At 38.4% G+C, this 27,599-nt stretch overlaps 1 protein-coding gene across 2 annotated transcripts in view; it reads left to right on the plus strand.

Moving 5' to 3' along the window:
• The first annotated feature begins 243 nt into the window (after positions 1-243).
• plekhg5b (pleckstrin homology domain containing, family G (with RhoGef domain) member 5b) overlaps positions 244-27,599 on the plus strand; it is a 35,710-nt gene continuing 8,354 nt past the window's right edge. The window contains exons 1-15 of one of the 2 annotated variants that reach the window (XM_063015801.1): positions 244-349; positions 3,443-3,542; positions 3,727-3,784; positions 5,051-5,142; positions 5,655-5,791; positions 6,554-6,720; positions 19,547-19,723; positions 20,349-20,519; positions 20,683-20,778; positions 20,921-21,121; positions 22,867-22,977; positions 23,620-23,769; positions 25,138-25,275; positions 25,961-26,080; positions 26,711-26,843. In XM_063015801.1, the coding sequence (XP_062871871.1) occupies positions 307-349; positions 3,443-3,542; positions 3,727-3,784; positions 5,051-5,142; positions 5,655-5,791; positions 6,554-6,720; positions 19,547-19,723; positions 20,349-20,519; positions 20,683-20,778; positions 20,921-21,121; positions 22,867-22,977; positions 23,620-23,769; positions 25,138-25,275; positions 25,961-26,080; positions 26,711-26,843 (1,894 nt within the window). In that variant the 5' untranslated portion in view covers positions 244-306. Of the gene's footprint in view, positions 350-3,442; positions 3,543-3,726; positions 3,785-5,050; positions 5,143-5,654; positions 5,792-6,553; positions 6,721-11,858; positions 12,084-19,546; positions 19,724-20,348; positions 20,520-20,682; positions 20,779-20,920; positions 21,122-22,866; positions 22,978-23,619; positions 23,770-25,137; positions 25,276-25,960; positions 26,081-26,710; positions 26,844-27,599 lie in introns of those variants that run through there. The other variant, XM_063015800.1, reaches the window with a different exon arrangement.

Raw genomic sequence — 27,599 nt, forward strand, 5'->3', positions numbered from 1 at the left:
TTTGGTCTTTATGCCTGCCCATATCTGCTGCATGTTAAGAACGAACTACCTTCTGAGCATGTAATATAACCCTGAACTTGACATATACAATCTGTGCTCATTTTTAGGAGGTGGTCATAATGTTTTGGCTCATGATTGAACACCTACTAGCTTACTTGCCACTAAAAACATATAAATTTAATTTCTGTATGTTTGTGCCATGTTTAGGTGTGCCATCATCCTCACTGTCAAGATCTGAACGGCAAGAGTCCTCTTCACCTTTGCGAGTCATGTGACTCTCGCTGTCACTCAGACGACACCAACGACATGCACTTTGACCGGCACCCTCGCTTTGACCTGCAGCCTCAAAGTAAGACACCACACACACACACACACACACAAACAAACATACATTCAAGTGCCACTTTATTAGGTTTCGCTAACTTGAACACACTTTTTATGAGGTAAACCTACAGTATTAACACCAGCTATACCAGCTGTGCTCTGTACACTGTTTCCCTCTTTACCACATTTATTTCAAACCTCCACTGACCAGATATTAATGAAGTTGTGGACCATATACTGTCGAGTGACATTATTATGACCACTTCCTACTTTCGACGGCTGTGGCAGCGTCATGGTCTGGGGAATGTTTTGTGGCATTCTCTGTACCAATGCATCCATGTGGAAGGCACTCTCAACCGATCTGGGTATGAATCCATCCTTGCAGATCACGTATACCCATACATGATGGTTGTATTCCCTGGGGCGGATGGGATCTTCCAGCAAGACAATGCGACATGTAACACGGCTACAAATGTCAGACATTGGTTGGAAGAGCATGACCAAGACTTTCAAGTACTACCCTGGCCTTCTAATTCCAGAGACTTAAACCCAATTGAGCATCTGTGGGACCACCTCGATCTATTGATCCTCCCCTACGCACGTTCCAGCAGCTGTGGGATGTACTGTGGTTAGCATGGCTCCAGATACCTGTGACAACCTACCAGGACCTTATTGAGTCACTCCCAGCCCGACCAGCTGCTTTCCGTGCTGCATGCGGCGGTTACTCTGGATATTAGCTGGTGTCATGATAATGTGACTTGACAGTGTAGCAGTGGACACTTATCACATGACACTGATGGCTTTATATTTTTGGTCAAAGCACTATTCTCACTGCCATGTTAGTCATTCCAGTGCTGAGAATATTTCCACATCCAAATATTATTTGTACTTGTTGTACTTGGTCTTGTTGGGGTCCCTGATTATGAATAAATGGGTTTGAAGGTGGTAACAGTGTACAGAGTTATCCCCACACAGCGCTACATAGATGTAGCTCAGAAAATGGTCAGTGTACACTGATCAGCCATAACATTAAAACCATCTCCTTGTTTCTACACTCACTGTCCATTTTATCAGCTCCACTTACCATATAGAAGCAATTTGTTTGTAGAACTACAAAGTGCTTCAATATGGTAAATGGAGCTGATAAAATGGACAGTGAGTGTAGAAACAAGGAGGTGGTTTTAATGTTATGGCTGATCGGTGTATGTAGGAACAAGATTGGTGAACCTAATAAAATGCCCGGTGGGTGTCCTTAGCCTTTTGAAACAGTGCAGCTCATATGGAATGACTGCTTGATTACAGTGCAGATTGTTACCCACAAACTATGTCCGCATTAAACCAGTGTTTATATCTGATTTCTAAACTCTTGTGTCATCTGTACTGAAATGAAATTAAAATAATAACTTCTTATTCAGTCTGTAATCAAAAGTGATCTAAATATAGTATCACGGTCATTCTTATGGCAAACAAATATTATGAGTATCTGTTATTTCCTGTACTGGTTAGTGAGTAATGGCAGTACTTCCAGTAAATATTTCTTTGCTGTACATGCTTTACGACCGTGTTGTGTAATCACATCTGAAATACTGGAACGCCACCATCTATGGGTTAGCCGCTTGGTTTAAAGGGGAACAGCCATATTTGGCTGTTTTTATAGATCAGAAAGGCTGTTAAACGTCAGAGCTTTTCAAAATCATAATTTGTGTCCAAACCATTTATGAGAAAAAAAAAACTGAGATTACTGGACCAGTGACATCACAGTGTCCGTAACATGCAGGGAAAGAATGGCCTGTGACTCAACTCTCAAGAATCAGTGTTGTAGCTTACCGTTAGAGGTCTATCTATGATTTATCAGTGATAAGGAAGTCTAGGAAATATACAGGGGATTCAGGAGGTATTTTAGCTCCTTGGCATTAGTACTCACACTATGTTGCAATGCAATTACACCTGCAAGTGTTGTGGACAGTTGTAGCTTAGCGGTTAAGGTATTGGACTAGTAATCAGGGAGCTGGTTTAAGCCCCACCACTACCAGTTTGCTGCTGTTTGGCCCTTGCGCAAAACCCTTAATCCTCAATTGCTCAGACTGTATACTGTCACACTACAGTAAGTCACTTTGGATAAAGGCGTCTGCTAAATGCCGAAAAAGTAAATGTAATGTGTTCTTGAATACATCTGTACAAGCTTTGAACACCTGGTTATAGGCAGTTTATCCTGTTCATTATGGCAGATCAGGGCAGCATGGGGGCTTGGTGGGTAGCACTCTTGCCTCACAGCAATTAATCTGCGTCCACAGAAATGGTTGGGAGTTTTCCGAACTCAGTTACCCAAGTCGTGTTTTTAGCTGCTTTAGACTTCAACATCTGGGACATTTTGACTAACCGATTGCTAACTGAATTGCCGTAGGATTTGCACCTCATAGTGCAAATTAACCAGTAAAAGTGAATGAAAAATGTTAAACCGCTCAACACAAACCTTACATTTTGAGTTTCACAACAAATTGCATATTACACGGGTAATGGCTCATTTCACGGTGCGTGAATTAGGTAGGGTTCTATCTATGGTAGCTTTAAGTACCACCAGTGGTACTTACAGTGGCACAGTTAGGGAAACCATGGACTGAGGAGATTTTAACTGCTAAATAGCGTAATACATAATCGTACATTGACGCATGCATTTAAATGAATTAATTAATGCAAAAATTAAGATCTAGGGTCTGAGGTTTCACCGGTAGGTTTGTATTCTTGCATAGTTTATATTTCTATTCACTTTTGCTTACTGCTACATCAAGGTCACGTATTTTTCTGGTACCTGGAAATACTGAAAGCATGGCAGGAATGCACATTGGACATGGTGCCAGACAATCGCAGAGCGTCACTAACTAACTCACTTCCAATGTAGCTAATTTAGCTTTAAAATCTAGGTAGGTGGGATAAACCAGACGTACTAGAGGAAAACCACACAGACATGGATAGACCATAAAAACTCACAGACATTGACCCAGGTCTTTAGGAAGCATGTTGCCATCTCTGCCACCACTAGCAACATGACATGCATTTGCACACCAAGTGTCTACACCCTTCCACTTATACCGAAACAAATTGGTGTTTGTTTGTGCAGATTCCATCCTGGCTCGGAATGTGTCCACACGCTCCTGCCCCCCACGCACCGGCCCTCCTTCAGACCTGGATGAGGAGGAGGAGGGTGGCACAGAGAGAGGGTCAGTCTGCTTTTCTAAATAAGATGGAACATTTTAATAGAACTAATCCAGGCTGCTGATTTTTACTTATTATTCATTATTTAATAAATTATAATAATTGAACACATTGTGTTAAGAGTACAAAACATTTCAAAAGCTGATGCAGTGTGTTCTGTGTGTGTGTGTTTGTGTTTCAACATGACAGAGAGCGTAAGGCAGGACAGATGAAGATCAGAAAAGACCCTCAAAGGCGTTACACTGATGTAAGTGTTTGGGTTCTGTCCTGCTGCTCATTTAGGGTATTACAGCAATATCCATTTATTCGTTCATTGTCTGTTTTACCACCGCTGTATCCTGGTCAGGGTCATGGTTTAAGGGTCATGGTCAATTCACTGAGCAATAGGTAGGAAACACCCCATACAGGTTGCCACTCCATCAACGGACAAACACACACACACACACACACACACACACACACACACACACACACACACACACAAACACACTTTCCAATTAACCCAACTGAATATCTTTGGACTGTGGGAGAAAACCAGAGCACTCGGAGGAAACTCACACAGATACAGGGCCTTGTGTTACTCCTCAGTAACGCAACGCACACCTACACATTTCATAACTGGAGTGTTTATAATGCTGTTTCTGTTTTTTCAAAGCTAACACATCAATTACCAGCTTATACAAACCACATTTTCAGAAAAGTTGGGACATTTAGTAAAAATCTACTTTTCTTTTACAGCCAATCAATGTGGGAAAAAAATTTAATTAAATAATTAATAAATAATATTAAAATAAATAATAAATTAATTAAAATAACTATTAATTTAATAATAATATAATACAAAATTAATAGTTGTAATAATAATTATTATTATTATAATATTAATAATAAATATTCTCTTTAATAATATCAACAATAATAATTCAATAATAATGAAAAAGAATTAATAATAATAGTAATAATAATAATGACAATAATAATAATAATAATAGTAATAAATGAAATATATAGTAAATGATAGTAGTAAATAATGAATGATAATAGTAATAATAATAAATGTTATTGATAATAATAATGATAATAATAATACTTTATTATTATTATTAATTAAAGTTTCTTGGTAATTAAAACAGCAATTTCATAAAAACTGATAAAAGTAAAAACAAAACATTTTCCGTGTTTTTGGTGATTAATCTAATTCTTTTTTTGATTAATTAACATAAAAACAATAGAATGTGACGCCTGCAACACACTCAGAAGATGTTGGGTCACAGACAAAATAAGACTGTAGCATAAATAATACAGCAATATTTGTTGGGTTTTTAACTGAGGTCTAGTAATCCCATTATTGCCTAGGGCTGCTGAGACCACTAGTCTGTCCTCTCATGCTTTGTATCGGTGGTTAATGAGACATCAGTTAAAAGTCAGAGCAGCAATTAGGACACTGTATGAGTTACTGAAGCTCACTTTGACCCATGTGAAGTGTTGATGATGTAAATGTCGCCCCCTGCAGAACCCCAGCAAGGAGTGTTTCACGCTTAAATTCGACCTGAACGTTGATATAGACACAGAGATCGTCCCTGCCATGAAAAAGAAGACACTGAGGTAAGTGAGCTTTAAATCTAAAGTGAATAAAGTGAAAATATTGCTGTTGTTTACTAGTATGTTTATACAGAATGGATGGATGGATGGATTTATGTACTGGTGCATGTGTGTATGAATGGATTGATGAGTTTGTGTATTGATGTATCTGTGTATGGATGGATAGATAGATGGATGGATCATTGGATGGACTACTTGTGTTGATAGTTGAAGTGGTGGTTGTATTTTAATAAATGGATTAATAAATTATATTGGTGGATACATTGTGTTGATGAATACATTGACTGATTTATATATTTGATTTAAATAATTGCTTTAAATAAGATGGATGGAGGTTGGATGGTAAATATTATTTATATTTATGTACATATTCAAAAATTTAATTTAATGTAATTTATATTAGTCATTATCTTACAGCGCCACTCGAAGATTTTTTTCTTCTAATCCCTTAATTTTGCTCATGAATAACCTGTAAAATTAATTAATTGACTGTTTTTACATGTTTGCTCATGTAGAGAGGTGCTTGGGCCAATTTTTGAGCGGAAAGGCATTGAATTGTCTAGAGTCGAGCTGTTCCTGGACCAGTCTAACACTCCCCTGTCGCTGAACTTTGGTGCCTACCATTTTGGAGGACACTACATTAAAGTAAAAGGTAGGTCAGAGGTAAATGTGGGTCTGAGTTTGGGAAATGTGACAATCACATTGGTGTCTCTGAACAGGATTACTGAAAATATAGTGTTCAGGCTGGTAGTGATAGTGTAATGGGGGGAGGAATGTTTTCCTGGAACACATTCATCCCCCTAATATTAAATATCATGCCTTCAGCTATGTGGCAACAGTGGAAAGACCCTTTTCTGTACCGTCTCATCCAGGGGCGTCTCTGCAGTTAGGCTGAAGTGGGCATTACCCACCCAGACTTAGGAACTGCCCATCCAGAGGAATATCCAATAAAAACTCTAAAAAAAAAAGAAAATGCACTGTGTTCTTATTGGCTGTTTTAAATGGGTTGTACTTAATTACTTTTTTTCACATTATTGCCAAAAAAGTTGCCAGGTTTGCAGTTTTCCTGCCAAATTGGGCTTGTTTAAATGCAACGCAGTCCTAGGGAAAAATGTAAAGATAAATATAAAATATAATATATATAAAATAATGTCCTAAATCAAAGCAAGTAAGAAGTTACTATATAGAGACAATAATTGGTTGTGCATTTTCATTTAAATGAATAAAAATGATAATGTTTTTATTTCTGTGCGGTAGTGTCAACTGAAATTCTGAATGGTTACTTTATTCATCATGTTTAAATTTAATAGAATTTTTAAGACAAATATGAAAGCAATTAATCAAATTATGCATCACAATTAATTTCTTTCTTTTTACTTTTTATGTGCTATGTGTGTACGCATGTGTACTGTAGCTTGTCCTGGTGCCAAGCTGACCATGGAGCGGGATGTAAAGGACCTCCAGTCTCTATCTTTGCCCATTATGAAAAGCTCAGTAGGAGAGAGTCCTTACATCCTCTGTCCCACCAGTGAAAAGCTTGATCAAAGCTCGGATCATCGCAGAGACAGCGTGGATATACTGGTCAGTACTACTAGCTTTAACTTTTGCACAGTTACATTTTTCTGATCTGTTTTAATTGCTTTTTTGGGATTATATTGGTAAAACACTTTAGACAAAATAGATGCTTTATTTTTTTAACATGGATTTTAGATGTTTGGATCCAGAGTGTTGGGTATTGTTATGTGTTTAATTGGTCAAGCTCAGGGACACTTCATGGTATCCGACTCTGGTCTGCTTCAAAAACTGAATCACTGAAAGTGATTCACCTCTGCGGCCTCTCCGTAGAGGACTTGTTAACTACAACCCCAAATCAGAAAAAGTTGGGACGGCACACAGCATCTATATTTTCCAAAAAGACCTGGAATGCTGATTCATCTGACCACAGTACACGTTTCCACTGTGTGATGGTCCATCCTAGATGAAGTCAACGCTGCTTCTGGACATGGTTAACATAAGACTTCTTTTTTGCTTTTTTACAACTAAAATTGGGAAAAATGCATTTAAAAACATTTCAGTACAAGATTCAGTATTTATTATTAGAAAATGTTCTGTGATTATGCAAATTCATTTTTAAACCATTTGCAACAAAAGAAAACAATAAAATCTAGACCCATAATATCACAATGTCTATATCAAGTAGGAAAAAAGCCCAGACTGTTTTTTATTGATGAACCACAGAACCGTTTAATGTGCCTATGTTGAATATTGAGAGTCGAGTCAGTTCCTCAGTTACATTGTCAGGTTAAGATGAACTGCAGCCACCCATTTAGCCACAAGTGGGTGTTAAAGATCCAGCATTAAACTATTTAGTGCTTGCCTTGAAACTGACCTCTTGATTTTAAAAATACCTTTGTACTGTAATGAAACACTCTGATTTGTATTTGCACATTTTCCTGACACCAGATCCGGCATTTGCATTACAATAGTCTGTGCCAAATTCCAGCATTCCACCTGTCTCCCTTTTTTCCTGGAAGAGATTTCACATTGTTCCTTGACGCTATTCTGAATATAATTCCACCTCTGTATGCAAATCATGTTCTGTACTGTTCCATTCCTCTGCAGGGAAATAGAATAGAATATTTTCACAATATACATTGTCACAGAATACATTGTCTTTATTAGGCTCCAGGTTTCACCTGATTGCTGATACTGATCAGATACTGATGTCTGTGGTCTGTGGACAAGTTATGCAAAATGGTGACAGTGAACTGGTGGCATTTGAATGTCATATAAAGTGTCTGGGCATATAGCTGTGTGTGTATGCATGTGTGTGCTTATAGATATTTGTGTGTGCATACATAATATCTATCTATCTATCTATCTATCTATCTATCTATCTATCTATCTATCTATCTATCTATCTATCTATCTATCTATCTATCTATCTATCTATCTATCTATCTATCTATCCATGTACACACACACACACACACACACACACACATATATACTCGTGTGTGCATGTGTGTGTGTGTATATAGTGTGGGAGGGTGGGAGTAGTAGTAATTGGTCATGTTTGAGAGACTAAGAGAGAGCTTATAGTCCGGATTTAGCGCCATCTGATTTCCACCTTTCTGGACTCTTAAAGAAGCTTTAAGGGGAAGAAGATTTTCATGTGATGATGATGTGAAAGCAGTGGTGCATGGAGAGTTTTGCCTATTGTCCACTGCTCACTTTACAATTTTTTATACCACAAATAGTGGTTTTGATTGCCAAGTGACCTGTACTATACCTAAGTACCTGTACTAACTGTTCAGTACATTTGAAAAGAGGCTTTTGAGCCTGCACAGCTCTTGAATCTCAACCCTATTAAACACATTTGAAATAAATGGGAATGTCGATTGCAACATCCGGTTCTTGTTTAGCATCAATCAAAATTTCTAACAAGCTCACCGTGATGTGTCTGCATATTTTTGGCCTTATTGTGTATGCTGTACTTAGTTTGTGATTTAGCAAAACTTTAAGCTCTGACTATACACCTTGTGGAATTCCACCACGCTTTGCCCGCTATTATGTCTTAATGTTTATGAGGACCGCTGGAGGTTCAGTATGTGACCGTATCTAACCCCCGCATGCTGTCTTCCCCACTGCGTCCTGCCCTCTTACCAAAGTCTGACCTTTTAGAACAAACCTGCCTTCCTACGGTGCACCAGGGCACTAATGACCCAGCAACTCCTCTGTGAGCTTCAGTTTCCCATATCTGTAGCGATGCCCTTTGAGCTTTAGTGTTTGATGTGAGTCTTTTTCCCCCTCCCTCTGAGCAGCGAAAGGACAAGCGTCCCACTAGAGTCGTTTTTCTGCTGAAATTCATGTTCAATGTTCAATGCTTTGTGCTCTTTGATCCTGACACTCACTGTGTGTTTAACAGTCCCATGCTCTTCTGGAATGTCCTCTCGAATCTGTAGAGACTGGAGCGATTTCTTTGTCTGATACCTCAAACCCACTCACTCATAAACTCATAAATAGTTGGGACAGCAACGATTTGTAAATCCACTTTATGGTATGGGTATACTTATAATATCACTTCAACATATTCATGTTGGACACCCTAGAAGAACAATAATGGCTTTGAACTTTGTTGTCATCCAAGGTGTACTCTCAAACATCTTTACCAGCACTGAAGACAAACAATCTTGACCTAATCAAACCTTACCTAATTAATCCTTCCTTCTCACTCGATCCCTGATAACCAAACTGAAGCTCTCTTATTTTGGGCACATTATGAGAGGAACCAATTCATTGGAAACAAAAAACCAGATATCTCTGGAACAGTTGAAGGTAAATAAGGAAGAGGATGACCAGCAAGATGGATGCGTACAATTAGAATAACAATGAACGAACAATTAGGAAGCCTGAAGACCTAAACAGAAGACAGAATGTTCTGGAGAAAAAGTCTGAATCAACAAGACAGGGCGTGAAGTCAACAACAAATATAATAATAATAAAAATAAATAATTAATAATATAATAATAAATAATTAATGGAATACTACTAATAATTAATAGAACAATAATAATAATTAATAGAATAATAATAATAATGTATTATTATTACATTATTTATTAAATATTGTGTAATTAAAAATAATATTATATTATTATTAATAATAACATAATTATTATTGTTAAGTAAAAATAAGTAAAAAAAAAAAAAAATGAGTAAAAATACAGCAAACATTTCTAAACATTTTATAGAATGTACCACTGGAATAATTAAATGCAACATGTGGCATGTGTAAAATTGAATACATATTACATTATTACGTTATTACATTATTTATATATACATTATATATACATTGTTTTTGACATACATATTAAATTCAGCACTTGTATTAAGAATTTTCACTCAAATAAGCTAAAAAGATGGTGTATTTATGTTTGTTCCTTGTAGTTAATGTTTAAATAATTGTTTAAATGTATTAAATTAATTATAAAAAAAATTACATAATTAAAAAAGCAACACTTCCCACCAAATTATTTCCTCGTAAATGGAAATATTTTTTGAGACCAATAATAGAACATAATATAGTTTCATGGATGTATTGTATAATAATAATAATAATAATAATAATAATAATAATAATTTGTTTATATATATAAATAATTGTTAATAATAATGTAATTATTTCAGTTGAATGAACTTTTGACTAACATGAAGACATGTTAGTCTTTTATCATCCTACTTACAGTATAAACTAAATTTTTAAACATACTAACATATAACTATCTTGATGGCAATGCAACACTTCCCATGTTCCACTTCCCTTGACCACAAATAATTCCCCAGACCAACAATACAACGTAATACAGTTTCATGGATGTATTGTATAATAATAATAATAATAATAATAATAGTAATAGTAATAGTAATAATAGTAATAATAATAATAATAATAATACAAGTAATATTATTGAAGTTTTAATTAATTAGTTAAAATTACATAATTAAAAAAATAATTATATACTAGTTAAAAATAATAATTTGTTTTTTTAATAAAAATAAGTTAACATACGTACAGCAAACTAATTGCAGAAGGGCTGTTTCTTTGCAGAATGTAACACTAGAAAAATGAAATGTAACAAAGTTATAGCATATTTAAATGTTTTTTATTTGACTTGCATATTAAATTTAGCACAATTAAAATATTCCACACAAACGAGAAAAAATACTGTATTTATGTTTGTTCCCTGTAGTAGATTAGGTAACTTATTTTCAATTGAAATTTGACCAGGGTTGTACCAACTTTTGACAAACATGAAGACATGTTAGTTTGTTCCCACCCTGCTTACAGTATAAACTAAATTCTTAGACATTTTAACTATTATAACATATATAACTATTTAGCCGACAAAGCTTCCGCTCCCTTTGAATAGAAATAATTCCGTAGACCAATAATAGAACATAATACAGTTTCATGGATGTATTATTGTATTGTATTCATCAAGGCCAGCATATGTACATCACACATCAGTGCATCAGCTTTAGTACTAATGCACGCCACATCTAAACTGATGTTAAGTTACCACATGATTTCTGATAATAGCCTTTACATGAAAGAAAGGCAACAAACAGTACAGTGTGGTTATTTTATGTGCACTTTGTAGCCCCCTCTCCCCCGAGCACAGGGCTGATTGATGTCCCGATTAGCACTGAGCCTACCTCGATTATTATGCAATTAGTTTTAGACTATCAGCCCCTCTGTTAAGAGACAATGGGAACATGGAAGAATACACAATCTACAAAAAACACCAACCTGAAGAGTGGCTGTTGATATAGCTAAAAAGATTACGTAGGTCACAAGGTCATTGCACATTTATTACAGGTTTAAATACAGACCATTGTAAAGGAGCATTTAAGAGGCACTGATCTTGGACTCCATATTCATGCCTATGGGTTTTGATTGGGATACGTATGAACCTATATTTTTTCCATAGTTCATTTTGTATTAGCAGTTCTGCATCGTCTGCTTTTCTTCAGCTCTGAAATGGGAGGGGTCAGCAGTCAACACACTGTGACTGTATGTATGTATGTGTGTGGTGTGAAGACTCAGGGTGGGAGGAGTGCTCGACAGTTCCTAAACTCTGGAGCATTATCAGTGTGACTCTCAGTTGACCAAAGGACATGCAGAAGCCTGCACTGTATTTCCATTTTTAATATTGGTCTTTAATTCCTCCAGAAGGGGATGCTGGTTTTTTTTTTTATTGGTTTAAATCTACTACTCATTTTTTTGTTGGTGGAGTTGGTGGTCGGTGAAGCTTTTTGTTGGCAGCAGTGGGTTAATGGTACGTTTTGGTCACCTTTCTTCCTGGCGAAGTTGGGACTTGCTCAACATGGTTCCAGAAAACCTGCCTGATACAAACCAGACTTCTACACAATGTCAGGTAAACTAAACTATTGCTCATCTGCATGACGTGGTACATGTTTTTATAAAAATCTACCTTGAATTGTATGTATTGATCTTCCACTGGGTCATCCGGGGAAATCCTGGTTATTTGATTAGTTGCTCATTTGGGTAATGTTTGCATGTGTAGAGATGCTCAATGCCAATGTCTAATGGAAGTAGAGTGTGTATGTACATAGTGGAAAAAGTTGGATCCAAAATGTTGGATGCACTGAGAGACAGACAGGTTTATCTTCCTCTGTGATAAGACTCCCCCAGGATTTCACAGCATTTGGTCACTGATTAATCTCCTGTGTTAAAATCTCAATGGCCCTTTGTTTAAATCATTTGACTAATGTCTGTGTGTTGTGTTAGCCCTGAAACCAAGCTGTTGTTGACGGTCAAGGCTAATCGGCCATGATACTTGTTTGTCTTTCACTCTGTGTATTGGTTTTTGTTTTGGAGAGTTGACGTTTTCAGCAGTTAGTGTCATGTGGTTTTCCATTGGGAATCAAACATTGATCAAGGGCTAGTGTTGTAACATTCTTATTTTATTGTTATTAATACTGTATTAATCCATATATTACTGTGCCTAATGGGTAGGGCTTTGGACTATCAACTGAAAGGTTGAAGGTTTGAATCCCAGCTCTGCCATGCAGCCACTATTGGGCCCTTGAGCAATGCCTCTGACCATTATATGCCTAAAATATATGCAGTTCCATGGGTCCATACATCCTTATGGGGAAAAAATACCTTTAAACTCAACGCCACGCCCAGAACCAATTAGCGCCGAGTTTCAAGGTACCACTAGACCCCAGCTTCCAAACAAGCTAAGATATATGAAAAAGAATTTCGTTGTACTGTACACATGTATATGTATAAATAAAGGGAATCTTCTCTTATATATGGGCTAATGAGGATGGATATCTCCACACATCTATGCAGTGATTAGTTATTAAAGATATTTGAATGGGTGTAGGCGTGGCTTCCAATTTATACTTTGGCCGATGAGATTAGTCTGTAGATACTGTGTGTCATTCCTAACACATACCTTACCGATATGTTCGTTGTAGCCACCCTCTTTTAACCTGCCCATGTTGGATTCACACAGGGGTCAGTATTGTGTTGGAGAGTCAAGCACTGCTCTCCAGCAGTAATGAGGAATCCCTTTGGCTCACCATTGCTCAGACATAGCCAATCATGTCTCATGTCTGTCTAGGCTCTACTAGCTAATAGCAGGGCTGAGATTCAAGACCTCAGCAGTAGTGGGCTGGCTTATTAGACTGCTGCACCAAACCGAGCAGCCTGTAAATACAACTTCTTCTGAGTAGCAGTGCAGCTTTTACGTGTGATACATTATTTTTAAATCCATCCACTCATTACGTTGTGCATTTAGTTTACACTTCATTATAACTACTGTTATATATAACTACGCATTTACAGGTTTCCCATACAGTTATAATTTTCATATCTTTGCTGATGAGAATAGAACTACTATACCAAGTACAACAAAGTAGTAGTTATTCCAGTAGTATGTAGTCTAAAAGGAACATGTGGTTTGAGAGACTTCACGAGATGCAGCACTGACATTGTTGCAGCCCCAAATTCCCAAGATTCACCACTTTCCTTTCTATTAATCTAAATACCAAAGCTGTGCAGTGAGTGGTTATTGAAGCAATGTAAACAGTCAGGATAATAACCCTGAGTGTTAGAATGTCTTTAGTCTCTGGCCTGGCAAGTAGACACAAAGACCAGGGTGGAACTCTGGTAAACAAGGCATGTCTGGCCGTGAATGGGGTCCTTAAATGGGTTTTGGGAATGTGACATCATATCCTGTCTGTCTGCCATGTGTCCAGCATCACTGCTTCTGATATTAACAGGCATGTACGTCCTACATTGTAAAACTATGTTTAAAAGTGAGCGTTGTTTGTACAACACGATAGCCTTAAAACGCACATCAGACAGAACATTTGGACCACCCGCTAAAATGTACGAAGTAATGCTTATGTCATAGCAGAATTAAATTATTATTGCAGGTCAAATATTTGATTCAAAGCCCTCAGATGAATAAAATAATTATTTTCATGATTTAATGATGTAATATTGATGCTAATTGTAGGTGTATTGGAAAGAATAGAACGTTTTTAAACTGGTGCTGTCATTAGTAGATCAGTGGTACTTGTCAATTAAAAATGCATTACAGTTGACGAAAGGACAAGAAAGCGACCGCCCGTGAAATTCAAACAAAAGGCGTGCTTCCAAACCAACAGTTGGCATCTCTGGGGAACCATGGCTATGCCTGCATATGTAGATTAGCCTTCTGGCTTCCCCTCGCCACACCTCTTTCTTCCTGCTTGCATACAATAGGACAGGATCCTTTGTGTTGCCATGACGTTTATCCAGCCCTCCTCAGTAATGCAGACGAGGAGGCTCGGTCGGCCGCCGTAACCTTCTTACGCCGGACAACGAGGACATCGAGTCCCCAGATCTGCAGCGCCTCTGTTTGTTAGCCCGGAGGAACTCTATTACAGTAAAAAGGAGTTGTTTAAACTAGAGAAGCATTTGCCAGATCTATTCTTGGCTGGGAAATGAGCCGCCATCCTTGCAGCTGCTGTGGTGACACATACATGTACGAGTTGGTGTAGAAGAGAAAGCAAGGAGCATTTTGAGCAGGGGGATTAGGAAGGGCAAAGAGAGCAAGAGCGGGCACTGCTATGGGGCAAACACTGTGAAACCTAGTTGGTGGATTACGATGGTCTTTCTTGCTTTTGATATGTCGCTTGCTTCCTTGGTGAGTAAAGGAATTTATTTACATTTACTGCAGGTCATTAAAGTTTCACAGAAAACACCTGAACTACCTGGTGTAGGACAAAGGTTTGAAGTGTGTTTGTTGTAGGACATTTTTTTGTGTTTTCTTATGTGTGTGTTTTTTTTAAATGAAATTAAAGACATATTTTGCCTGTAATTACTGACCAGATTTCTAAAATCTGTTCTGATTTATTAAAAAACAGGATTTATTTACATTTGCCTGCTAGTGGGACATTTTGAATACTTTCTAGTCTTTGTACTATATATTTGCACTGTAATGCTAGTTCTGTATATACATTTAGCGTTGCTTTTACAGACAGGGATTAAGCCTAGTCCTAGACTACACAGCATTTTGAATGGAGATTCTCCATTTAAAGCAAAATGTAGTCCTGGACTAGCCTTAATCCCTGTCTGGGAAACCAACCCGTAGTCTTTAGCTGTGTCCATTGATTTTGTGCATTGTTGGGATACAGTGGTACCTTGTAACTCAACATCCCCTAAACTCAAAGGGTTGGTTTCCCAGTCAGGGATTAAGGCTAGTCCAGGACTACATTTTGCTTTAAATGGAGAATCTCCATTCAAAATGCTGTGTAGTCTAGGGCTAGACTTAATCCCTGTCTGTGAAACCAACCCAAAATCTTTGAAATCTTTGTACCCTTAAACTCAACATTTCCCTTAAACTTGTTTCCCTAAAGCTCAGTGTGTTCCGCTTTACAAAAATAATCATTTAATTTCGAATTAGCAATGAACAACCGCTTTGTTCAGTGCTCGGCTTGAGCGGTGCAGTAAGACGCTATCAAAGTGCGTATGAGACGAATCTGCATTTGTGTGGAATAACCGTCAAATCCACTCTGAAAGCGTCCACATACATCTATGGTTAGCTGGATTTTTCTCACTGTTTCACTTTTAAACTTGTGTTACAGCTTTTCCAAGAGAGTCTAAAATGCTTATAGTTATAAAAAGCTTAATGTGACTTAATGTACTAAAAGAACGACAAGGGAAAACTAAACCGCTCTTAATTATTACTGCTCATAGGTTTTCTGCACTAATGAAATTCCTTGCTCATTGTTTTAGTACAGTAAGTCACATTAAGCTTTGTGCATAACCACACTCCATAGAAAATATTGACACAGTCAGCGCCAAAGCTATTTTGATGCTTCTAATGTGAATTATGTGAACTATTAAGAAGCATAAGTGGATGTCCAAGCGGCCGTTGGACATCTCATTAACATGTGGAATTGATTTTTCTGAGAAGGTTTTCCACAAGGATTTAGAAGTGTCCATGGGAAATTGTGTCAATTTTATCAAAAGCACATTTGTCAGGTTGGGCGCTGATGTTGGATGAGAAGGCATGGCTCACAATCATGTTGTTCATTGAAGTCTGGTACTCTACACCAGACTTCATTGACATTGCTTTGTGCACATGTGCAGTCTCATGCTGGACCAGGAAAGCGCCTTCTCGAAAATGTTGGCATAATATTATAGCATTGTTTATTTAATAGAATTGATTTCATACACCAGTTAACAATAGGTTTTGTGGGCACCCAGGTGGCACAGCGGGATATTTCTCTAGCACACCAACTCCTCTGTTCGAAACTCGGCATTGCCACCGGTCGGCTGGGAACCATCTAGCAGGCATAATTGGCAGTGCCTGCAGCAGACACGTCTCTGCTAGGGCGGGATGGCCGGACTATGTGAGTGGGGTCTTCAAACGCTGTGTAAGGACTGATTGGCAGATAAAGACGCCTGTGCAGAGTGCATGGGTGGAAAAGGGTTCCGCTAAGGGCTGTGTGTGGGTCGGAGGAGGCGTGAGCAGTAATATACCCACCTCGACTGCATTCAGGGATCCCCCAGCAGCGGAAGACAGATTGACTACACTAAATTGGGGGACAAATGGGAGAAATTAATAAATAAATAGAAAAAAAACAATCAGGTGTTTTGTGAAACACCTGAGATGAATGAGTAGAATGGGTGAAATAAAAGTAAGATTATCATTAAGCATAGATCTGTTAAAACTGATACCTGTCCATTCTGAACTTAACATTTGAGGTATCCATTCTTAATCCAGTTCAATTCAATAGAAACCAAAAGAAAAAAGTCGCATTGTGTAGTTCCCCTAATGCAAACAAGACCATTCCATTCGGAGTGTATCACTGTTTTTCTGTGTAGCCGGTTTCCTGTTTTGTGTCCTTAGCCCGAGTCCTTCTCGGAATGTTCCGAAGTCATTAGTAGGGGACTTTACTTAGGGCCAGGGAATTCCACAAGCTCTGGAAGCAGGAGCTAGAGGTCACCACCTTGTTTTCTCTGGCTGCTTGAAAGTTAGCAGAATGACACTGGCAATATTGACTGCTTCCCTAGATATCAAGTATACCAAGTAGTGGCTGTTTGTTCAGCTCACAGACGCTTCTAATGAAGATTAGGATGGGACGTGTGTGTGACGCGTGACCATGCTTTCTGATAGAAGGACAACGCGGCATCGGACAATAGAGGTCTACTGTTAGTTTGTTTTTGGAACAGTACCTCACCCCTGAAGACGATTAAGGAAATGACAGTATATCCTACTCTATTGTGTAGTCAGGAAGATACTTTACGATATATAAATACTGCTGATGTCATTGTTAAATAGAAGCTCCTCTGTTACAACATGCTCCTTATTAAGTATTCTCACCTTAAGGTGACCCCATCACACATAATTTTGATTGTCTCATTACAGACACACTTTGATTGATGTTTGGTCATGCTAATGTCCTTAAAAACTTAGTGTTCTCTTAAATCTGGCTTGTATTTTAAAATATGGCATTAGGTTCAAGATCCCATAAAAAAACATCAACATTCATAGCAAATCTATCAGTTTTGAGTCTGTTGGTATTACATACACTGTTCTTGCTGGAAAAAAACATCCGGGTCCTTACTGTGTAGAGTTCTCCATGTGGTTTCCTCCAGGTGCTCTGGTTTCCTCTCACAAGTCCAAGGACATGCAGTCAGGTTAACTGGAGATACAAAATTTGCCACGTGTGTGTGTTTGTCCTGTGATGGACTGATGATCTGTCTTAATCGCCAAGTAAATCGAACCCACCACAAATCTGAATTGGATAAAGCGGTTGTTAAACATACAGTGAATAAATGAATGAAAACTGGGACGTCCCTGCAAAAGATCTGCATCTTCTAGATGCCAGCATATGTTCCACCTGACTATACCTCACCAATAGTGCACTTTGCCTTTTATGCCCTATGCATTATTAACTTTATAGACCGTAATTGGTGAAATCCTCTCATTTTTTACCATTCTGTGATGAGAAACGTTTGCACGCAGTTTTTTATAAAGTGGCAAACCTTAACTTATTCTTTTATTAATGTTCCTTTATACCTAATCATGAATGCTTTAACTGTTACTCATAGTGACATTTATTCGATTTTTTAAAATGTGTTGTGGGCATCAAATTAGTAATTTGTTTATATTTACAAAACAAAGTTAATTAAGTAAAACATTAAATATCCTTTCGGGTGGCACGGTGGCTCGTTGGGTAGCATTGTCACCTCTGCACTGTCACCAGTGCCACAGCACTGCATGGGTTTCCTCCGGGAGCTCGGGTTTCCTCCCACAGTCCAAAGACATGCAGTTGAGGTGAATTGGAAATACAAAATTGTCCATCACTGTGTTTGACGTTAGAACTTGTGAACTGATGAACCTTGTGTAATGAGTAACTACCGTTCCTGTCATGAATGTAACCAAAGTGTAAAACACGACGTTAAAATCCTAATAAAACAAACAAATAAATATCCTTTCTGCTGTTTTTATTTAAACACATGTAAAAAACGTTTACAGATTTGATTTGCACTGTTCACTTTAATTGCTTCTACTTTATATTATATTTCTAATTTAAATATATAACAAATTTATTTAATATATTATATTTTAAATTAAACGATATATATTTTTATAATTTCAATTTTAAATTTTCTAACTTTCTACACTTTTTACATTTTAAAACATTTCTATTTTAAATATAAATATATATTTTGTCCATTTTTGTCTTAATTACTAATGTCACCGAACAGTCACAAAAGCATTTCGCTGCCAGTTGTACGGCGTATGACTATGTGTATGTGACAAATAAACTTTGATTTGATTTGATTGGACTTATTTAAAATGTGTCTTGTGTATAAAATACTATACAATTACTTGTAAGTATACTATATTTTTTGAAACAGTGGTCTTTTTTAAGGTTGGGAGAAATGCACAAATTCTTCTATTATGCTTAGTGTGAATTTGTCTGGATGGTTAAATGTTATTAATAAACCATTTAAAAAGAAAGAAGTTTGCTTTGTTGGATCATGGGTGGCACTGTTAATTTAGCTTTATATTGCTATGGGCTTATCTGTTTTTTTTTAAGCCTCATTTTTAAATTTGTTCTCTTTGGCTTGTTTGTTGTTTTATTGTCTGTTCATTTAGTTCCTCCCTGGGACATTTATTTTGTTATTTAATTTTTATTCTCCCCCCTTCCTTCCCATTTGTCTCTACTTCATACCCCCCTTTTAGTCTTTCCTGTAATAGATCTAAAAATCTCTGTGGAGGTCATCATAATTCTCTTGAAACGTCACAAAAACCACCTCCCTGTGGCCTTATTAAAAACTAAACATGAACATCTGTTTCAGGGTCAAGCGCGTCGGCGTAAGAACATGACCGAATTCCTGGGTGATGCCAACATCCCATCGCCGGACTCTCTGGCCCAGCTTGGCGGCTCTCTCCCAAGCATCGTGCCTCCTGGATTTGATAACCGCAAGAACCGCAGCGCTGGACGCTTTAGCGGGTTCTTCTTCCCCTCCTACAAGGTGATGAGCTGTTTACTTTTTACGTGGCTGAACATCAGGAACCTGCTTCCCAGAGGCTGGGTGTTTTTTTAGAAATGAGCTGGTGCTTTTTTATTAGTTTAGCAGAACTAAACAAAATCTCTGTGAACGTAATAACATTTTCCACCCACTCTCTTCTCTTGGGGATTGACTTGTAGCAGATGTGTGACAGACTAGACCCGAGCTGTCACTCAGCTGTCACTTTCAGTGTATATTCTTTTATTCTGTTTACCTTTCACAAGCCCTGAGGGACTGACCCCACATCCCGGTGGGATCAGCTCCTAAAAGCAAGGGTCAGCCTGAGCCACAGGGTAGCTGATTGGCTTTGTTTCTGCCAGTTATTGTCTGTCTGGTTCAAATGGCTTGTTGTACCGAAGCCACTCAAAGTGAGCCATTTACATAATTAGGTACAAGCCCAAGAGGAGAATAGTCATAGTGAGATGGGATTTATTAGGGTGTAAAATAATGGACCAGAGTAAAACCCTTTATGAGGTCTTTAGGTATTTATCAGCATGGACACTTTGGTCTGATTGACTTTGGTGCTTTGTTTTAAATGGATCTTTAATCATCTCTGCTATGTTTGCGTTTATGTACGTATATGGAATAGGAGGTGGACCGTGTGGAGCTTCTCAACAACAGACTGCAGATGTTTACATGCCACGGCTTGCCCAAGATGCCACCTCAGCTTTCCTTCCATCAAGATTCTTGGGAGGAGGAGGAAGAAGAGCCAGATCTGACACTGGAAGACAGCTGGCAGCAGCTCCTAGAGAACCCAGAGGTAACACACTTTGGTGAAAGCAAGTATACTAACCACTTCAGTACTTATAAATATGAAAAATGGGTATGTTATATGGCCAAAAGTATGTAGACATCCATCCATTTTTTTAAATGAGATGTTTAAGCCATTTGTCTCCAGTGTTAATGCCATTGGTGTGTTGCAGACTCTAAGCAAGAGGCAGTTTCAGCAGCAGGAGGCAATATGGGAGCTGCTGCATACTGAAGCTACCTATATCAAGAAGCTGAAGGTCATCACTGATGTACGTCCACATTTATGTTTGCTCTTCACTCCTAAATCTGTAATCACCTTCAAAAGCATCTTTAAGATGCTTCACACCACAAATCGTGTTGTTCCACTGGCTGAGCTGCATACTGACCTTGTCTTTCTACTCTGTGGTTCAGCTTTTCATCTCTGGATTGCTAAGCCTTCAAGATTCCGGCCTTCTCTGCGAGGTTGAGTCTGCCAAGCTCTTCAGCAACATTCCCGACCTGGTGCGGGTGCACACAGCACTATGGACTCAGGTCATGGCACCAGCGCTGCAGAAAGCTCGCCGGGACCGGAGCATGCTCGACCCGACCGATCTGCTCCATGGTTTTCAGTCTGTAAGTGAACACTCAGAGGAGATCACATGTTTGCACAGTATACAGTGCCAGGATAATGTGGCATCACAGGTAGCCAGAAAGGAAACAGTAAAGGCAAGCAACAGAGCATAAATTTCCAACTTCAGATGCAGCACTAATACTAAACAGCTACAGCTATATTAGAAACAGATTGCAGACCAAGTGGGATATTCAGGAACAAAACAAGCACCATGAAATATGCCCAAATGTTGACCCACAACTAAACGTCCAGGGTAGTTGTAGCCTAGTGGTTAAGGTACTGGACTAGTAATCAAAGGGTCGCTGGTGTTTAAGCCCTACCACTGCCAGATTGTCACTGTTGGGCTCTTGAGCAAGGCCCTTAAACCTCAATTGCTTCGACAATATACTGTCACAGTAATGTTAGTCACTTTGGATAAAAGCGTCTGCTAAATGCCGTAAATGTTATTAATGTTGTTTAATGTCAAACACAATCATGGACAATTTTGTATCTCCAATTCACCTCACTTGCACGTCTTTGGACTGTGGGAGGAATAAAAAGGCCTGACGAGAAAGAACCTTCTGCTCCTGTACTTTATTATCCATTTAATCAAAAGCAAACTTCGGTTTGCCGATTTTAAAGCAGGGGCTACTTTGTTTCTTGGCAGCGTCTAAACCAGTGGCAAAATAACGCTTGCTTAACTGTTATAAGCTTATAAATTTGCTCTCAGCATTTACATGTATGACATGTAGTGAACACTTTTATCTAAACTTACAACTTACAATTGTTACTAAATACAAATTAAGGACTTGGGGGTTAAGGGTCTTTTTAAGAGCCCAACAGTGGCAACCTGGCATTGATGGGGCTTGAACCAGTGAACTAATTCAGTATATTTACAACTGAGCTAAAACTACCCCATGCAGGTGTCTGGTTGAGTTTTCCTGCCTGTACTTGTATGGGTGAAGTCAAATGAACCCTATTTATATGTACACAAAGATGTGATCAATCATAATAATTAAGAATAAATTAGGAGGCCATGAAGCACAATTAAATGACACTTTAGAACCCACAATGAACTTAAATGGACTGTAAATGTAAAATACAGCAAGTGTATGTAAACTTTTGGCTTCAATTACGTACACATACAGTTAACTGTATAAAAAACATATAAACAGCCGCTCAGGTGGCGCAGCGGTAAAAACACGCACTGCAACCAGAGCTGGATTTCGAAAGGGGAGGGGGTGGGTCTCTGTCTGTCAGAATGCGATTACGACGAAGAGATGAGGAAAGAGTGCCCTTAGGGTGTGTCTCTCCGCATGCAACGCTAGGTGGCGCCAAACTCATCAATGTGTGGGTGACAAAAATGCATCCGGCTGCTGCCAGTGTTTCGGGGGGGATACGGGTTAGCTTCGATCTCCTCGGTCAAGGCAGGGTTCGGCATAGACAGAGAGGAAGCACGATGCAAATTGAACAATTGGATGCGCTAAAGGGGGAGAAAAAGGGGAAAATTTTTTTTTTTTAAACAAACAAAAAAAACATATAAACAGAGGACTCCAAATCGCTCCAAAATACAATTGTGTCATTATAAGTATGCTTCCGCCTTTCTCCCAGTGTTCCCATGTGGTACCAAACCCACCATGACCCTGACCAGAATGAACAAACTGATAAATATATCTTTAGCATATGATTGTGGATTCTACAGCACATATACCAATGCAGTAAGTACTGCATGATTGTTAACAGCTTATCATTCTGTGTGTCCATACAGTTTCCGTCCAGGTTCAAGCCTTACCTGTGCTACTGCATGGAGGAGGAGAGCTGCATGGAGTACATTCGCACCCAGCTCAGAGACAACGAACTCTTCAAGATCTTCATCACTGTAATTCCTTCCACATGATAAACACCTGCCTCGCACATCTGTTCTGCTTTACACAGTTATTATTACACCAGTGCTGATTGCCTAGATCCTAGATTCTAGATTCTAGATCGAAACTCAGCTCTGCCATGTAGCAGGGTGGCTACATGGACAATGATTGGCTGTTCATACAAGGTGGGAAGTCAGATAGGGACCTCTGCTTTTTTATGACCTCTGCTGGCTAATTGATGGCGCCCGCACAGGGTCGAGGAATAATGCGATTAGGGTGTGTCTCTCTGTACACAAAGCTGATCCGCATATGAACTCGCATCGCGCAGGTGAAAAGATGCGGTCGGCTACTGCACACTTGTCGGAGGGGGCGTGTGTCAGTCTCGCTCTCCTCAATCAGAAGTGGAGATCGGCATCGGTAGAGAGGAAGCCGTAACACAATCCGGTAATTGGATACGACTAGATTGGGTGGAAAATTGAGAAAAATGCAAAAAAAAGAAAAGAAAGCCTACCCCGACTGGCCTTGTAGGAATAATTTTACACATTATTTACATTGTGAGTAGTACTTATACCTTAGCCCCTGTTTTTCCCTCATAAATTGAAGAAGACAAAATGTTTTTGATCCATGCCTGAATTTCCTGTTCTTTATGTGCGCAGTGGGCTGAGGGCAACAAGCAGTGCAATCGGCTGAAGCTGGCCGACATGCTGGCGAAGCCACACCAGAGACTCACCAAATACCCACTGCTGCTGAAAACCATCCTAAAGAAGACGGACGATCCTGCAGCCAGGGATGCCCTCCTTACTATGGTACGATAATACTGTAGTCCAGACTGCTTATCCTAAATAGTGGAGTAAATCATGCATACGAATAAATTCATGCCCCTATTAACAACTTTGATTATGAAATGTGGGTCAGTGGTTATTGGTATGATCATCTGAAATTAGATTTCATGGTTGGATGGCTGGGCTTAGAAGGTCTAGGAATTGAGAGGATCCAGGAGATGAGGCTGTTTTAGACACGACCCTTATTTGGTGATAGGATTAGGATCTTATGGCTGGCTTGGAAATACCAGTTTAAGCATATCATGAACCTATTTTAAGTAGGGATGCACCGATCCGATATTAAGATCGGATATCGGTGCCGATATTACCAAAATGAGATGGATCGGATATCGGATAATTAGGCCGATCCATGGGCCGATATGCTGCCTCAGTAGAGAGGATTCTAATAAGTCAATATTATTCGAACGCGCTACTTAGACAGCGCTTCCATCGGGTTTCGCGTTTAGCATCTTGCCATTAAAACCAATGGATTGAGGTAGCACAGCATGCTAACGTCAATATAACACCTCCCTTCAGGTACCGATAACGGTTACATTTCCTGACAAGCCCGAACTTGCAAATAAAAACACTCGGTTAAAGTTTATACAGGTTAAAAATCAGTAATATTTTATTTACGTTTGATAATAACTCCATTCGTTTGTCCGCACCATCAGCCATGTTTATTTTTCTGTGAGAGAAAGAGAGAAGATTTGGAACAGCCTCCTCCTCGGGAGCGCGCACAGGATGACGTAAAATGCGTCTATGTAGAGCGCGCACTAGCTTTTCGAACACACCCATTATGTTGAATTGCACTAGATGTTTGCTTGTTTACAGTGTTTAATTACTGATTGTATTGTACCAAGGTATTCGTTTATTCTCAGGTTCTTCTTCCGCTGCTAGATTTTGAATTACTGTTTACACTACATATTTAAAAAATAAGATTAATTACTGTTTGTGTAACTACTTCAGTTTCAGCTGATACATTTAATTTATTTTAAAATATTTTAAGTTTGCCTTTTTTATTTTGAATTTGAATGCTGTGCCAAGGTCCTGCACAATTGTTTATTATTTTATTGACAAATAAATAGCAGTTCAGTACATTTATATGTGTTAATTATATTTTGTTTTGCAAACTAAGTAATGTTTAAGTCAATCCTGATGCCTTAAGTCTTTCCCACATGATAAAGTGTACGTTTTAATAATTCAACAATGGTATCGGATCGGTATCGGGTATCGACCGATATGCAAAGTATATGTATCGGATCGGTATCGGAACTGAAAAAGTTGGATCGGTGCATCCCTAATTTTAAGATCAAATAACTGTGAAAACATTTGTGTGTGTTTGTGGTATAGGTGGAGCGTGTGGAGAGCTTCATCAACAGCGTGGACTCTCAGATGCTGCAGAGGCAGGAACAGCAAAAGCTGGCCGCCATATCAGCTCGTGTAGAGAGCTATGAGGCGGTGGAGGGAGGCAGTGAGGAGGTGGAGAAGGTGAGAAATACTTCGAACTTGTCGGGCTGGGCGGCTACATGAACAACGATTGGCTTGTTGTTCATACAGGGTGGGAAGCCGGATAGGGACCACGTAACTGGTACAGTTACGACCTCTGCTGGCTGATTGATGGCACCTGCACAGAGTCGAGGAATAATCCGTTGATCAGGGTGTGGTTCTCCGTACACAAAGCTGATCTGCATTTGAACTCACCTTGTGCAGGTGAAAAGATGCAGTCGGCTACCGCACACGTGTCGGAGGGGGCGTGTGTCAGTCTCGCTCTCCTCAATCAGAAGTGGAGATCAACAGAGCGGAAGTGTAATGCAATCGGGTCGTTGTCGGCTCGTTGTCAGGTGTCTACTTAATTTTGGCACTATAGTGTATATGAATAAGCTTCTTTGCAGGCTTGTAAATGTAAATGAAGGAGACTAAACTTTACATTTTCAGCATGTGGCAGATGCTTTTATAAGTGACTTACAGTATTGTGACACTATACTGTCTAAGCAATTGAGGTTTAAGGGCCTTGCTCAAGGGCCCAACAGTGGCAACCTGACAGTGGTGTGGTTTAACCAGCGACCTTTTGATAACTATTCCAGTACCTTAACCACTAAGCTATGACTGCTCTAAAATAAACATATGGTTTAGGTTTCACATCCATTTAAGTTTCACGTTTCTCTCTCAATAGATTCTGAAAGAGTTTAACCACATCGACCTGATGTCTCCGATGATTGACATCTCCCCAGAAGAGACCAGACAGCTTTATCTGGAGGGAGCACTGCGCATGAAAGAAGGAAAAGACAGCCGGGTGAGTGAGTGGAGGCAGTGTTTGTGATTAGTTGTCTTAAATTTACCATATTGCAAATGATATTAAACATTCTGTGGCTCAGTGGTAAATTACGTTAGCCTATTATCGCAATACAATGTATTTTGGCACTTAGTGAATTTAGTCATTATCAGTTTTTTTTGTAATCGCCTCACAACAAGAAGGGTCTGGGTTTCCTCCGTTTCCTCCCACAAGTCCAAAGACATGCAGTCAGGCTAAATAGCTATTAAAATAGCCCTAAGTGTGAATGAATATGTGAATGTGTGTGTGCGCCTGTCCTGTGATGGACTGGCAACCTGTCAAGGGTATTTCCTGCCTTTTGCCCAATAAATTAGACCCACTGCAACCTGACTAGGATTAAACGATGGTAAAACAGACTGTAAATGTATAAATAAATGAATTTTCCACAAGTGTCTCCAATGATTGCATACCCCCCACACTGGTTGAGGAAAACTGCAGGCTAGCACCTTCCCTGACTATATGCTGATTTCCATTGGGCCTTTCTTCCCTCAGACATGACCAGTTGTGTCTGTGGAGAGCCAGTATAGGGGTTGCGCAAGTGCCAAAGGAATTGTAATATTCATATATTGCTTACTTATGTGTTTTCTTTAGATGGACGTCTACTGCTTCTTATTCACTGACATGCTGCTCATCACTAAACCAGTGAAGCGTTTGGAAAAGGTGAAAGTGATTCGACAGCCGCTACTCCTCCATACTGTTGTCTGCAAGGAGCTCAAAGACCCAGGTTAGTATGCACACATGCAGCTGAAATACTGCTCCTCTTTATTATTGAATGTTATTTTTATTTATTCATTATTTTTATTGAATTTTTATTTTATTAAATAAATTTTTTTTTATTTATTACAAAAAATCTTATATACAGCTTGTAAAAACATATATAAATAAAATAAAAAAATATATATATATATATTTTATTATTTAATTTTATTTTTATTTATCAACTAATTTTTTTATTGAATTTTTATTTTTACTAAGCAAAAATAATTCATTTATTTATTACAAAAAATCTTATATACAGCTTGTAAAAACATATATATATATATATAAACTGTATATAAAACATATATATATATATATATATGTTTTTATTGTTGAATTTTATTTTGATTTATTTATTAGTTTTTTTATGGTATTTTTATTTATTATATGGTATTATATGGTATTTATATTTTATTTACTTATGGATTATTTATTACAAGAAATCTTATATACAGCTCATAAAAGACATAAAACATATATATAAAACACACATTATATACAGTGTATCACAAAAGTGAGTACACCCCTCACATTTCTGCAAATATTTCATTATATCTTTTCATGGGACAACACTATAGAAATAAAACTTGGATATAACTTAGAGTAGTCAGTGTACAGCTTGTATAGCAGTGTAGATTTACTGTCTTCTGAAAATAACTCAACACACAGCCATTAATGTCTAAATGGCTGGCAACATAAGTGAGTACACCCCACAGTGAAC

The sequence above is a fragment of the Trichomycterus rosablanca genome, chromosome 19 (genome assembly GCF_030014385.1).
Source record: "Trichomycterus rosablanca isolate fTriRos1 chromosome 19, fTriRos1.hap1, whole genome shotgun sequence".
Taxonomy (NCBI): Eukaryota; Metazoa; Chordata; class Actinopteri; order Siluriformes; family Trichomycteridae; genus Trichomycterus; species Trichomycterus rosablanca.